We start from the raw sequence: 16002 nt of genomic DNA, 5'->3' as shown, positions 1-16002 counted from the left end.
CCCTGCTTCTCTGATGTTTCGGGTTTTACCTCCTAATATCTGACTGTGGGTTTTTATTAAGAACAATTAGAAACTGTGCTACACTCTTCAGCTTTTATGATTTTATTTTATTTCATGGTTTTGAGGGAAAGGAAACAGCATGATAAAATGATGTAAATTCAGTTTAAAGTCATTCCACTGGTTTGTCGCATTAAACATAGCACCAGTGGGATTTAAATATATCACTAGCTTTAAAAGAGTCCAGTCTCATCCATGTGTGCCTCAGCTACCTTACCTATAATCTATGGCAACATCTGGAGCCACATAAGAGATTGTGAGGATTATCCTGATTGGGCATATTTATTACATAAATTACATTGCTATATTATTTTACTTCTCACACAAAAAGAGAAAACAAATACTGCAGACACAAAGGACAATGCAAAATGAAAGTCTAGCGGGATTTCACTTGCTAGCTAACTCAGCAAATTTATGTATACAACGATTTCCACATCACAAAAAAAAAAGTGTCTGTGACAGATAAAAGCCTTGTTCACTAGGGTCATGTCACATCTGCGCCTGATCTGAAAATTCAGACGTCTTGTGCGTAGAAGACCCAGCCCATGATTCGTGCATCCCTGAGTGGGTATTGCTGCAGGCCCTGCCTCCCTCTTGCAGACTGTGGTGCCGAAGTTGAAGCCAACACTTTTCACTGCTCCCAAGTGATTTCACCTAAACTCTTGCATTCATTTTCTAGTGCCCCTGAGACGTCATCTCAGTAGTTTAATAACGTTTACCCATTTTTTTTCCTCTTTGGAGAACAGCACACAAGGCAGAGAATATCTTCATGCAACTTGACTTTTGGTGTGGTATAACCTATTCACTTACTAAGTGCAATTATCCACAGTAAACAGGGTGATTTTTGTAACACTACCCAACCCCCCTGATTTGAGAGACAATGTTCATTTTTAGTTAATGCCAATGAATTTGTAGAGTTCCGAACTCAGTGAAGAGGTGATGTCTTGACTTTCACGTTCACTGGAGGCATTCCCATTAAGGTAGAAGTCCACTCTCCCTCAGACCACAGATCTGATATACCTAACAGGACCCTGGAGCCATTTCTTTCAGATTCACCCCAGGAGATGCTCATTCTCACACAATGAAGAGCATATTGTGGGAATCACTCATCAGAGGACAGATACATTCTCTGAGAAGAAGAGATGAAATTGCCTGGAGAATTTTGGATTTCTAATGGAAGCTTCAATTTGTCCTGTCTTCAAACTTATGCATTTCTTTTATTTACTTTAAGAATATTTTAATGTCACGCATCTTTCCACCTTATTAGACTAAGTAGTTTCAACATTCTTATTAGTAAGCATACCTCTTTTTATTATGGATTGGTAATTTACCAGTATATATATTTATCATGTGCATGCCTGGTACTTTTAAGGCCAGGAAAGAGCATTGGATACCCTGAAACTGAAGTTACAACAGGTTATGAGCTGCTATGTGGGTGTTAGAAATAGAACCTCTGGAAGAGCAGCCAGTGTTTTTAAGAACAGAGAAATCTTTCTAACTCTCATTGGTAGGTTACTAATATACTTTTATTCTTTGTTTTTGTGTTGTATGTGTTTTTATATGGAGATTTGATTATATGTAGTATTGGGATTATACTGATGGAGTCATTCTCAGAACAGACTGAGATTTGTGTACATTCCTTTTAGAAGAAAATGGGCTAATCATTGCAATTCATTCAAAGACTAGATCACCCTAATTGCATAACATGCATCGCTTGAATATTGCTAAAACACAAGGTTAACTCATAGCAAGTAAGTACTTAAACATCTCCAGAGGCTTGCTTCATTCTCAGTCATGCTGGTTGGCCCTATGATCCACAATGCTTTAAAGTGGATAGCTGAAATAAAGATGTGTGCAGGACATTAAAAAGCAAGGATTTAGTACATTTCTATAACATTCCAAACTATTGCATCAGGAAAAGAGCAATTTTCCACTTTCCTTGTGAATTTATTTGTCCATTTCTCTCTGTGGAAGAAAAGAAAAAATCGACACTCTCCATAATAACTGGGTCTCTCAACCATATCTGCCTTTTGCCAAGATGTCACGTCAATTTTTCACACTTTTTTGTGTTTTTTTTTGTAATGCAGAGATTTTTTTCCCAAAATCTTACTCAATGCCAAAGGCTCAGCTACTGCAAAGATCATCAAGGAATGATCATGAGCATGAGAAAGAGTAACTTTTCTATTTTTAAAGCAGAAAGACCATTGGCTGTGAATTTTTCTTTTGATTCAAACCTCCCTTTACCATGCACACAGCATTCTAAAAGCTCTCCTGTGCTGGGCTCCTATCCTCTCTGACACTCCAGCCTTTCCTGGACCATTTGACCACACTCAGATGGGGCCTTGCCCCTGGGGAACTGCTGAGTAGGAGCAGGTCATTGCCCTCACTGTGCCTAGACTTAACAATATGTTTTTCCTCACTGATGGTGAGACCCTGTGGGTCTGCCATTACCAGGAGAGCTGGAACAATGAACTCTGTCCAATGAACTCTCCTTAAAGTCATTGATGAGACATTGCTAGATGATACTTGTAATAACTTTATTTTTTTTCAATTTTAACCATATTGCAAACACAATTTGGAGGCTCTAGACCTGAACTGGATAATGTGATTTTGATTTCTTTTACCTTGAGAATATCCCAGATATTTAAATTAGTCTTCTCAAGTGGGACTTGTTTTGATGTTAAAGAGCTGGCCTCTGCACCATATTACCAACAGTTCTCTTAATTGATAAGGTAGAAACATCTTCATAGATCGAGGTAAGCTTGAACTTCAAAATATCTTTCTCATCAGTTCTAACTTGCTTGTGTACACAAGTGTATGAAAGGTGTTATTAAAGATCCTTTCTAAACTACAAGGTCATTTTGGTAAAATAAGCCTTGACAAAACTTTTCAATCATGAAATAATAATGATAGTGGTGTGTTGAACTGTGTTTCTCTGAGCTGGCCACTTTTATTTGTATACATTATCATAATTGATCCTCTTGACAATCTTATGATAGAGGCATTGTTAACACTTTTCCATGGACCAGAGAAAGATGACAAAGAGATGTTAACTGCTATTCTAAATTCCTATGATTATAAGCCTCTGATTTTGTAATCTGAGAATTTAATTCCATGTAATAGGGCAAGCATCATGGTTCCTTTTACCATTCTCTTCCGCCATCCATTTAATGAATAAACTTCTGGTAAGCAAGAGTTTGTTGACCTGAGAATGATGCCTTAAGATTGTGGACTTTAGGAATTCTCACTCTCATCTTTGGTGGAGGAAGGCACAGTCCCCATAGGAGACACGAAGAAATTCTGCATTCATCCTTACTGACATCTTACTTTGTTGGGATTCAAAGCCCTGGTGTGGCAGTGAATCAAGTCCTTACCTGACACTCTAAGAAACAGATGTACAACTGAAAAGAAGGTGTAGGTGGGAGACCAAGTGACCATAATCTTCAATTTTTTAGTTTTCAACAAAGATGAGAATCCAGAGTCCAAAGTTTTCTTATTTGGAGCTATCAGATGGTTTACTTCACATTTCTATGAAAGCCCTCCTCCATCTCCTCCCCTGGAGCAGAATATGAGCATAAATTAGACTATATTTGTCTAGAATTTTGAAATTAATATACACATTTATCTTAAGTTTTAATAAACATGCTAAATGGCATGTCCTAACCAACACACCGGATTTGTAGCCTAAGCTACTTCTGTCTTGATATTTACTGAGGGACAAGGTGTAACTACATGCTATGCTCTGAAATATATTTAAACATCGTTTACTTAATCTTTATATTACTACCTAGATTTAACCCCTGAGGAATACTTGTGCAAATATTTAGGATCCACATTTGTGGTGATAGGGAACCTTTATCAGTGAGGTTGGACCAGGTTATAGCATGAACTTTTGGGTACCCAGAGAAAATGAGTGGCCACCCAGGGCGCTCTCTCTCTCTCTCTCTCTCTCTCTCTCTCTCTCTCTCTCTCTCTCTCTCTCTCTCTCTTTCTCTCTGTCTGGTCCCTGTGTTACACACCTTGTCGTTCCTATTCCATGAGTTTGCCCTCTATAATAAAGAAATATAATGGGATTCTTTGATTCATGTCCTCACCCCCCTTTTCTAGTAACATCTGGTGCCCAACGTGGACGAAGTAGCTTCAACAAACAGATCTCAATGGCATAAAAATATTGCTTTACATTATAGTATAAGGGTCAACGGGTCTCACGTTGGCCATATCTTTTCAGAGTCAATTGTGTCCAGCAGTGAAAAAGTACTAATGACCTGGGGTAGTTTGGAGACAGCTTTCATTACTAAAATTAGCAGAACACAGAATGAGAAGGCTTTTCTCCTTGCTGCAATTTCCTTTGCTGATAGACTGCTATGTATCAGGGTGATGTGTAGTCAGAGACAGACCTTTAATACTGCTTTGGTATGGGATTCCCCTCTGTATGTTGTGAATACAATTTGTTAATTAATAAAGAAAACTGCTTTGGCCTGTTAATAGGGCAGAACTTTGTTAGGCGGAGAAAACTAAATTGAAAAACTGAAAGCTGGGAGAAAGAAGGGCGGCGTCAGAGGGAAGCAACGTAGTAGCCCCGCTTTTGATAGATGCTGCATCTTTAGCCACAGCCACATGGCGATACACCTATTAATAGAAATGGGTTAAAATAACAAGTAAGAGTTAGCCAACAAGAAGCTAGAGCTAATGGGCCAAGCAGTGATTTAAATAATATAGTTTCTGTGTGATTATTTTGGGGCTGAGCAGCCAGGAACAAACAAGCAGCCTCTTTACAATACGGTTTGATATTTATAGAAAATAGCATCCTCCTAACACATTGCAGGAACCAGTTGTTCTGTTCCCTGATAACAAAAGAGATTCGTGGTTGAGCAGAGGGACATGACAGAGGAAAGCCTTTAGTTCTGGGGACTGTGTTATTTTCCTGTGGCCTTAGAGAAACTCTCTCTAAGCTGCAGTGTTCTGTCTTTAAAATGTAGAGCTTTGAAGTAGAACAGAGCCTTTACTCCCAACAGTGGACTCCTTAAGTACACTTGAACAGACCCAGACACCCCAAAGCAACAGGACACAAGTCAGACGTAACTGCAGTGCAGCCCCATCCCTACTTGAAGGACATCAGCTAGCATCTTTGAGCACATTCACAGAAGATACTCAGATGACCTTCAGTTTGTGTTTGAGTGGAGTCATTTACTGTTGACAACTCTGTGTCTGTCCCCTATTCTCATGAAACTAAGTTCATGTGAGTTTTTGTGTCTGTCTCCTTTCCTCTGTCATAGGCTTAATGTGAACTCTATTTTCAATTTCTCTTGTCCACACATTGCTTCCTGTTCAATGGTTCACTTGCTTGGCACATGCCATTGGCAACAAGAACTTACTTAAGACATTCATAGGTTAAAACAGATAAAGTTTTCATGTCTGTTTTTAAGCATGGCTGTGCACAGTTCAGTAATCATATATGCAAACTAAGAAGGACACTGTTGCTCTAAATCTCCTCAGAGGGCTGGTCACTGTAGAAACCTGCAGACAGTGGTTTTGAGTTACTGGAATAACAGGGCTTCTTTTCACTTAGTGGTTTTCAAAATGTTTTCTACAGTATAGATTATTTCTTGATGTGATGTTTCTATAATTTTTCTGAATGTTTATACATTGTAAATATTAATAACGGATGATGAAAGCAATAAACAAATAGAAAATGAAGTCAATTTTTTAAAATCTATCTACCCATGAATTGAAAACAACCTATCTTAGTTATTCACTGACACCTATGCTCATGCTCATGGCTTTGATTTGATATTATGATTTACAAGTGTACATGCAATTGCATCGTAAACAGAATATCAAGTAGCTCAATATATGTTTTTGAGCTAAATCACACTCTGCATGTTTAAAGTAAATACCTCTAATTTTCATAATGGTCAGCAGAGAACACAGAACCAACCACACACTGACAATAGAGTGCTCTTGAGAACAGGGGCCCAGATACCAAGTCACAGTCACTGCCCCCATTCCTTTCTCTCTGCCTACCATCCTTTGTTTTAGATGACAAGAGTGTCATACACTGGATGCCATCCAACTGATATGCATTTCATATTTACCTTATTTTCCTATGTTACTACATAAGAATTTTATGAAACGTTGCAGGTGATAATAGTTTCATGAGCTACTTACTTTCCTTCATGAATACCCTAAACACTTCTCATGAATTAGTTCAGTTTTTACAACTTTGTTCAGCAGGTTCTATGATTAGTGCTATCCGTTACATAAAAAAGCCTGCACATGAAGAAAAACACTGTCTAAAGTCTTTCTGTTACCACATGCTCCATGATGTTGAGACTGAAGATAAAACACCCTTCATCTTGCTGTCATTGGAAAGAAAATATTACTGCTGAAACTTTTGTATTGATATAGTTTATTGTCTCCAAATTCACACTTGGAATTTTATATAAAATTATGACTATTACTTATTCAATTTTATGTATATAATAATTGCATGCATGTCTTTATAGAAGATACATAGTTATAACTAATCTACCTTATTGGTGAAATGATTTAGGTGCTAAGTGACTGACAGACAGAAACTCATTTTGTGAAAATAAAACTTCACAGAAAATACAAAAAGAATGAATGTTCTTATGTTTTCTGTTTATATAAACTTCCAATGGAAGAAATCATACTTTTAAATATTACCTGTCTTATGGGATATCTTCAATAATTGAGCCCCATCTACTAAAGTGACTTTTAGCAACTCTTCTAATATTTACTCAGCAACAGTTATACACATGATATCACCAATCACACAGGAGAAAATGTCACTTCAGTGCTCAGCAATCCCACATACCTTTTGCTTCCAAGTAGGAAGGTCACGTTCATTCTTTCAATTGTGTGGATTTTGTTTTGATACAATTGCACAATCAATGCATAAAGGTTTGAACTCTAGCTGCCATTGGTCAGAGAGAAAATGTGATCTACAAAGATTTTCCAAAAACTGGCACTTTAAAGAGTGCTACTGGAAATAGGTTCTTAGGGCTGGAACTGCAGCCTCAGAAGCAAATACAGTCTCTTTCACACTCTCCCATTAAAGACACTTTTGTGATCCACTTACACAAAAGGATACAATTCTTTAAAAGTGTGTGCATCAGACTCCCTGCATGAAGGACTTGGGTGGGGAAACTCATGGTCCCTCACACCATTTCACTGTAGTGAAAGTGAGACTCCTTCCTACACCAAACACATTTCCTTAAATGTGTCTCTGTGTGTCCTCTCTTCCTATGGCATATACAACAGCTTCATGCTGAGGTTGGAATGATGAACAGAAGATGTGTGGGCCTTGGGCATTCACAGCATACATTGCTGGAAATAGGTCCCACGGAAGCACGGGGTGCAGCTGCTGATCAGGGCCCAGTGGAGACCTCACAGGTGACTCCTACTGGGATGACAATAAGCGACCATCTGCTCAAAGCTGAACCATGGAAAACCATCAGAAGTTGCATCACCCCTCCCCTGCTACACCTTGATCCTCAAGTCACTTGAAAGTTCACGTTACAAAGGCATCAGGAGCATGAGCACAGCATCAAAGAACCGAGGTTCAGCAGCTAATGCCCAAGCCCCCTCCAGTACACAGGGATCCTTTTCAGATCCTTTCGAAGAACTGACCTCCCACCACCCTTTCAGTCCCCACATTTCCTGTTTCTGAAGTGTAGGTAATGCCTTGGAATAGCAATTCAATCCTCCTGCAGAATGAAACTGTTTGAACAGTACAGCCATTCTCTTCCAAAGCTCTTCAACCTTCCCATGCATTTGTGTTCTTAGACCACATGCATTTGTGCACGCATTAAATGGATCTCTGTATCAGCTACATTTTCAAACCATTAGCTTCACTGTACCCTTGAATTTCTATGTGCTTTCTAAACAACAGAGACAATATGCCAGGAAATTAAGGTCTTTTTTTTTCTTTAAAGCTTCATGGGGCTCACTGTGAAATAGAGGAAAAAGCTTGTCATAATGAAGGTGAACATTCATGTTTCTTTGAGAACAAATGCAGTAAGTCTAAGATAGGAGTGTTGATATTGTTCATGCAGATGGCATTATAGGATGTCTGCTTGATGTCTATAGGGTCTCTAATTGTAATGACAAGGAGGAGAGCAAACAGAACAGACAACTGCCATTCTTTCCTATTTAAAAAGCAGAATTATCTGAAAATTGCCACCCAGGTAGCTAGAACACTACTGTAAAAAAACCTTTCTTCTTCCAACTATGGCATCTGTTTCAAAGAAGTCATTCTTTCCCTTCCAGACAGAGGTGAACACCAGGCCTACAGCAGTCAAAGCAGGCAGTTCTGAGGAACTCCACCGGGAGAGACACACGACAGGGCAAATGTTCTTCCACAGTAGAGTTTCAGCTCCCCATTCCCCAAAGTGAGAAGGAACTTGAGAATCAACAAGTGGCGATTGTCACCCTCTGTGGATTTAGCCAACATAGTGTAATCATGTGAGATGCAACTGCTTCATATAAAGAACAGTAAGAAAGTTAACAGACAATCCTGTCACCAGTGACCGTGGTTGAGCCATGCTGTGTTGCTCTACAGTACAGCAGGCCCATCCTGACTACTGTGACAGTCTCCACGGAGGTTTACAGTTTGGGTTTTAACCTTTAAGCTTGCCCTGTGACAGTATGAACTCCTGAATACGGAAGGAGAATGGAATTCTGTGAGAGTCCTTTAAAGCCCATTCCCTTCTGGCAAGTGACACACTGATAGTTTCACACTCGTTTTCAAGTATGTGAACCATTAGAAGGTTACCTGGGGAACTAGTCCAATAAAATTTCTCACAGCAATCATGCAAATGGTTACTAATTATGGAAATTCACTTTTCAAGTCCATCTTGTATTATTTGCAAAATTCAAATACCAATACTATAAAACGTTCCTATCTAATTTCAAATCAGAATAACTTAACATTTTATTATAAATGTATTGATCTTCAGTCTTAATAATATTTATAAAAATGAACACTTTCATTGATAGGAAAGTGATGGCTCTTGTTTTACGGAACTAGAACAAGCTTTGGGTGGAGACTGATGAGTTTGTGTACTCCCATGGCAGTTAGTTAAAAAAGCAAATGGACTAAGGGATCTCAGGAGATGCTTACTGTTGTTCTGCATGCCACTATAGCTTGAGTTTCCCTTCCACCATTAACTGTTTAATAAATATACTGACATATAAGTTAAATATAAATTTTAGAACTTCAAAAGAACACACAAGCAACTATTAAAGCAGAAGGTGGGAGCAAATGACAAGGACCCAAAGACTGACTTTATTATTCTGTTGGCACCTATTGTAGTATTCAGAAGAGCTCACTGTTTAAGGAAGTAATGGGAACCAAAGTGGATTTCTGTGAAAACCATAAGAATACTACGAATTGCAATAACATGCAAATCTTTAGAAGAAATAAAACTGAAGTTTGATTTCAGTCTTGTAAAGCCACTTGGTTCTGTTCAAGAAATGCAAAATTTATCAAGTTTTGGAGCTAAAGAGAGCAGTTTCTGCATGGAAAGGAAAGGTAGGTTATGCTGCCTGAAGAAACATGTACACGAAACAGAAGCATGGATTCAAATCCCACTTTAAAGAGCGTGTGAGCCTGCTTCACCCCTTCCATCTGAACCTTGTGCGGCTGTGTGTCTCCCCCTTAGTTTTGGTGAATTACACAATCAGATAGTGTCTCCATTCATGCGACTTTGAAAGAACCCACACCCTGTGTGCGTTTTATATTTCACGGAGGCCAAAGGAAAGGATTGCTGCCAGTGGGGTGCTCAAGGCATGCAGAATAAATTCAGTCCTGGGCACTGAAACAGGCCACCCTTGTGCTGTGCTAATGGGAGAAAAAAAGCAAACACCATCACCAACTTTGAGATTACATCCCAGCAGCCATCACAAAGCACTTCTGTCAGTGCGTTTGAAATCTCCACTAAAAATAGGTCCGCTGTACTGGGGCTGAAATTCTCATTCACGGCCAGTAATGGAGCACAGTGCCCCATTGTTTCCAGCTAGGTTCTCCTCTGCTTCAGTACTGTATTCTAACTTTAAACACAGCCAAAGGAAATCACCTGCCACTAGCCCACTCAAGACTGCAGCCAGGCCAGCAGCGCAGTTTGGGGACTACTGCACAAGTGTTAGCACCTTCTGCTTTCTCTGGCTTCCTGAACCTTAGAATTCATCCCACGGGTACTTGAGGTCTAATATCAACATAAGGCACTCCCTAGGGACATTCCCTCCTCTACCTACCCACTCTTTATGGTGTCCTACTTCAGCAGGTTCACTGTTCCAGACTTCAGAGCCCCGGTCCTGGGGGTCGGGTGTCTTCATTCGCTCTGGAGGGAAGCTCTTGATACCGGAAGGGAGTCAATCCTAAGACTTTCTCCAGGGACCTGGGGGAACTATAGAAGAGCTCTGCTCTCTCCAAAGATTCTGAGTCTTAAGCACTCAGCTAACATCTTGCGTAGGTGGGAGGTGCCTGTCCCCTGACCAGCTCAACCTTCTGGCTTGGGGCCTCACGTTTCAGAACTCACCTGGTGCTGAAGACGAGGGCAGGCAGAAGGGGCAGCAGGTAGTGTGCAGCGTTGAATTTCATGTCGGTGCCCTCTGGGGTACTCCTTCACTTCCCGCTACTCTTTTGCCTCCTCTGGTCTGGTTGGTCCTCTCTCCCCAGGAAGCCCTCTACAGAGACCCACAAACACACTGATAGAGGCTTTGTGAAGGCAAGGACTAGAGAGCGGGTATCTTCAGGAGTGATGTCACCCGCGAGCCCTGTCGGGATGGTCCAGCGCCTTTGCTCAGGGCGCACGGCCAGGGTGTATCCGCGGGTGGAGGAAAGAACCCGAGTCCAGGTCGCTGCTCCGGTAGCCAGTTGCACTTGGTCACTCCCGTGCGCACTGAAGCAGATCTCCTCTTCCCCGCTCCTACTGAAGACAGGAGGGGAGGGCGGTGGCAAGGACCAATCTCGTTCTCCAGTAATTGAGCTGGCGTGCTCCGCAGGGTGAGAGACAATTCGCTGGGAAGGGCTCCAGACTCTTCAGGGTCCGGAGCAGACGTCTCTCACCAGCTTGCAAGGTTTTTGCAGAGATGTTGCCTGGAGAGTAAGCTTAAAATACTGCGCTGATTAGATGCGTAATGGTTTGCCTCCTGCGGACGGAGAGTAGCAGCAGCCAGTGCAGACCAGAAAGCCGGCTCCTACCCACAGGAGGTTAGGAGGTCTCTATCGTGGAAAGGGGCCAGGACTAACACAAAGTCCGCGGCTCTAGGTTCTGGTGCGTCCGGGTTTTCTTTTTTCTGGTCTCTGCGCCTGTCAGCTGCTCAAGGGTGTGCAGCTGGTTGCCCAAGTTCACTCACCTTCAAGGATCCTTTTCCTGTGTGTAAACTCCTGAGCAAGACCACAGAGACAATCGTTATTAACTCTATGGTAAGGGGAGGGAGCAGAGGACTCTAGATGCCACTGCATTTGGTGAAGTTTCTAAATGTTGCATTCCAAGCATCGAGTGTTTAACAAGCTTTATTTAGGAATTTTGTCAGAAAAGGGAAACAGCACAACTTTAAAGCAATCTACCATTTTGAAAAATCAGTTTTAAAAGAAAGGCTGACTTCACCTACAGAGCTTTGAAACTCCAAGGTCTTCACATAATAGGGCATGCGTGTGTGTGTGTGTGTGTGTGTGTGTGTGTGTGTGTGTGTGTTTTATAAGAAAGTGAACACAGCATTCCTCTCAAGAGCCAGTGCTAAAGTAAGCACTACAATTTTCCTACAAAAATGTGAGGAAAACAGGGGTTGCCAGTGTCTTGACGGGACTTTGGTTTCCTAAACAAAGAACTATCTATCCCAAGTCCTAGCTGCTACTGTAAATGTCACAACTTGTCTTTTGTCTGCGCTAAAAGAGTCAGGCACATGCAAGTCTCAGAGGATGGAGGGTGGCGGGGCTTAGTTGATGACCCGTGTTCTCTCCAGGCAAGCTATTAAGAAGGAAATTCCAAAGAATAACCTGCTATAAACTCAGTATTGAAGACGTATTTGATGATAAAATAGCACATTTATTACTCTAAAAAAGTGTGGAAATACTATGTATTTTCTTCAAATTTACTGTTTTATTCTAGTTTTCTTACTGATGAGGCTAAACTTAAAGGTGCACTGACTGAAGAAGTTTATTGTGGGAATCTCAAGTTATTAAAATGTTGTATCAATATTTTCAATGAAAGTCAACCCTTAGGCAGTAGGAACATCTACAATAGTTATAGCTATAGTCAGACACAAAGCAGCTCCCTCCTGAATTGCATTTTAGGAGGAAAAAAGACAACAACAACAATAGCCCTGTGATAATTTAAAGATCAGTTTTCAATGGGAAAGAGACCTATGGAGTTTTGTTTTGTTCTGCTGTGTAACCTCAAATTTGCAGTAATCCTCCTGTTTCAGTCTCTTGAATGATGCCATGCTTATTTTTAAAGGTGGTTATCTAAAGTTGTATATTAACAAGGGTATACCACTTTGCAATAATAACAAAAATGTGTATAACAAGAATTAACACTCATCTGAAGTATGTCACTCTGCTTATTATATACCAAGTTCACATTCAGTATTTTAATGTCTTCACCCCATGCACCCAGCATGGTCATTCACACTGTTGGCCTCTTCCCCAGGCGTCTGATTAAGAGTGGTCAATCCCTGACACGAGTCACCAGTCATTTCCACAAAGCAGTGGCTGTTCAAATTGTTTTGACATCACTCCATGGCTTATACACTCTTAAGGGGTTTTTATTTTGTGATAACATAATGTAAGTTTCTAACATAAATTTTATTACATGAACAATAATGGGAATTTTTCAAATTATCCACTAAGGAAGTGAATTATATGAGTAATGCTTGGGCTCGGTCTCCATCTGCTGTGGTTCGTTTTATTGGACACCTGTAAAAGTTCTTTAATACCAGCATTAGGGAAGCAGAGGCAAGTAGATCTCTGTGAGTATTCTGATGTTTTCAGTTCTGAAAGTAGGCTCATCTAGGTGTGGTGTCCTTAATTGAAGGTCTTTAATTGAAGATCAAGAGACTGAGGTAGGGGGATAATAAGTATGAGACCAATGTGGGAGACTTAGCAGGACTTTGTCTCTGAACAAACTACAAAGGGTTAAGGGTGAAGCTCAGTTATAGAACGCTGATCTGGCTTTTGTGAGGCCTGGGTTTCATTCCACTCTGTGTAATTTATCTCTACTCCTTTTAGCCTCAACTTTTATAGGTTTATGGGCGTGGCCAAGGTCATTCATGGTACATGGCCATCAGTGGTCCAACATTCATTTGTTGAACGTTTCATTGTTACTATCACTGATCCAACATTCATTTGTTGAAAGTTTCATTGTTACTATCACTGATCCAACATTCATTTGTTGAAAGGGTTACTCTGTTTCCAGTTTCATTGTTGTGTTACTTCTTCTCTCTCACAACTTTATTTTCCTTACATTTTGGATGGATTGGATGCTATGCTGCCATATCATAAACTATGATAACCTCTAACATTTCAGTTTTGACCTTCTGATTTAAATTCTATAGTTTTACTCCTGAGTTGGACTTGCTACTTTTTATGGATTTTATTCTGCACAGGATGGCTACGGATCTGAACTTTATCTTCATCACAGATTTCTTCACTGACCCCGTACACATATTTCCTGCCATTCTGTGAGACAAATTCAATCACATGGAAACCTTTTATGAACCTTCCTCTATCACTGAATATTTTCTAATATTTCTTTAACTAAGTCTCCCAAGTTCTAAACCTGAGATTCAAGCCTTCCTTCGGCCCCTGTCTCTCGGGTAATTGATCATCTAATTGTGTAGGTTATACATATTCATTCATGCCACTCATCTAGTCAGTAGAGCTCTGCCCCTGGCTTCTCCATCTCTAGTTTTACAAATAAGCCTCTGGCCTTCAAGGGGATTTGCTCAAGTGTATTACTCTGGCCAAAGCTCACTTAGTTGAAGACATCTGAGTAGTTATGGGGCCTCTCAGACCCTGTCCTCAAATATTGGATTCCATGTGTGTAACTTTTCTCTTCATTTTTGGTTCCTTGTTGTTTCATTTTAAGGAATGTTTCTCCTGATAGATCTGTAGAAGTTTTCCTGATAAACCGTTTTCATTTCTCTGTCTCTGTCTCTCTATCTTCCATCTTCTCTCTCCCTCCTCTCTATACCTGAGGAGCAAAGAGAATCACCAAAGAGCAAAGACAATCATGTCTTATCAAGACCACAGTTTTTATTTAGAATCTGCCTCTAACCCACTGACTGATGATGACATGTCCCTCCAAGTTCTATATCATGTAGTATTTTGACTTGATATTGTTTGTACATCACATTTTCCTGTTCCTCACCAAACAACAATGTATTAAAAATAGACAAAAAAAAATCTTAATTATTCTAAGTATTAAGAAAAGTGATGGTATTATAGAAACCTATAATTTGATACATTTCTGTAAGCCAGTTATTAATTTTCTATAGTTGAATATGTAAATCTTGGAAAGGAGAGCTTAAAAATAAAAATTTATTTCTTTGTTTTCCTGAAAACTTGATTTTGGCCTCACTTTTTTTATTACTTCTAATTAAGACTGACAAGAAACTGTCAAAGGAGATGAAATATCTATTTGGAAAAAAAGATGTCCAAATTGTCCTGAAAGCATGAGGGAACATGGAATTCCAACAAACTGCTGCTATTTCTATGCAAAACCAAAAAAAAAAACCACATATAAATAAAATAGAAACTTTTGAAGCCTGCCAAATGCAGTGTCTTCAAATGAGTCTCGGATGACTTTACTCTGTTGAATCTCATCCTCTTTAGTCTTTGCAGTCCATATGAATGATGCAGGAGCTCTTGAGTGACAGTTCTGTGCATGGAGACCTCTGTTGACCCTTGTCCGGGTTCCTGGGTCCTAGCAGCACTATGGGCAATTTTTTTTTGTGATTATGCACTTGAAAACACACACAAACAAAATTATGTCTTTAACTAGTTTTTAGATGGTGGCAGCTAAAGAGGGGATCTTAATATGTAGACCCAAACTCCAGCTCCTGGCAATCCTCCTGTTCAGCCTTTAGAGTGTTAAATTTACAAGGATGGACCATATATCTGTTTCAAATTTATGATGTTGTGTTTAAAATACTGGAAAGCCTTTGCCCAAATGCAAGGCTTGCACTGTAAATTTAAATCTGCTTTGGGTCAAAAGTCTTACAGAGAATCGTTCAGGGCACATCACTCCCAATGAGAACTTCTTTGGGAAATCTTTTGATAAGCATAGAAATGCCTTACTATATGAATATTCTTTTGCTACAAGACTTTTTTTGAGTTCTTTAGTAGTTAATTGTGAGTACTATAACACTTTTTAAACATTTTGATTAAGAAATTTGTTCTATCCATTTTTTGAATAATTAAGTTATGCCTACATTTATGAATCAATAATATCTCTTGTTTCATAAGGATAGTTCCATGTTTTCTTTTTTACATATCTATTTTTCTATCTTAGTGATTAAAGTCACAATTCTGCCTATTCCCATTCTGTGATGAATAAAACACACACACACACACACACACACACACACACACACACACACACACATGAACACACACCAGCCGTGTGGTGGTGGCACACAACTTTAATCTCAGCAGGGTGTCTATGAGTTTGAGGTCATGCTTGTCCACAAAGTGAGTTCCAGGACAGCCAGGATGGTTACACAAAGAAACCCTGTCTTGAGAAGCCAAACCAAACCAAACCAAATCAAACAAAAACAACAAAATAAAACAAAACAAAAAAAAATAAGCAAACGAAGAAAATCCCTTAAAGCTTAGCCTTACTTGTTAGCTGTACCTGACACTGGTCATGTGATTTGTCAAAGACAGCCTCTTAACTATACTCTTATTTAATTTGAATG

General features: G+C 39.8%; 1 protein-coding gene across 3 annotated transcripts in view; it reads right to left on the bottom strand.

The window, feature by feature from the left end:
- The window catches only part of Luzp2 (leucine zipper protein 2), a 390110-nt gene extending 378712 nt beyond the window's left edge, over window positions 1–11398 (bottom strand). For 2 of the 3 annotated variants that reach the window (XM_005366917.3, XM_005366918.3), the window contains exon 1: window positions 10620–11398. In XM_005366917.3, coding sequence (XP_005366974.1) covers window positions 10620–10681 — 62 coding nt within the window. In that variant the 5' untranslated portion in view covers window positions 10682–11398. Of the gene's footprint in view, window positions 1–10335; window positions 10475–10619 lie in introns of those variants that run through there. The other variant, XM_026789114.1, reaches the window with a different exon arrangement.
- Between the last annotated feature and the right edge of the window lie 4604 nt (window positions 11399–16002).

The sequence above is a fragment of the Microtus ochrogaster genome, unplaced genomic scaffold (assembly GCF_000317375.1).
Source record: "Microtus ochrogaster isolate Prairie Vole_2 unplaced genomic scaffold, MicOch1.0 UNK14, whole genome shotgun sequence".
Lineage (NCBI taxonomy): Eukaryota > Metazoa > Chordata > Mammalia > Rodentia > Cricetidae > Microtus > Microtus ochrogaster.
The sequence above is the reverse complement of the archived record's forward strand: the minus strand, read 5'-3'. Positions and strand labels throughout refer to the sequence as shown.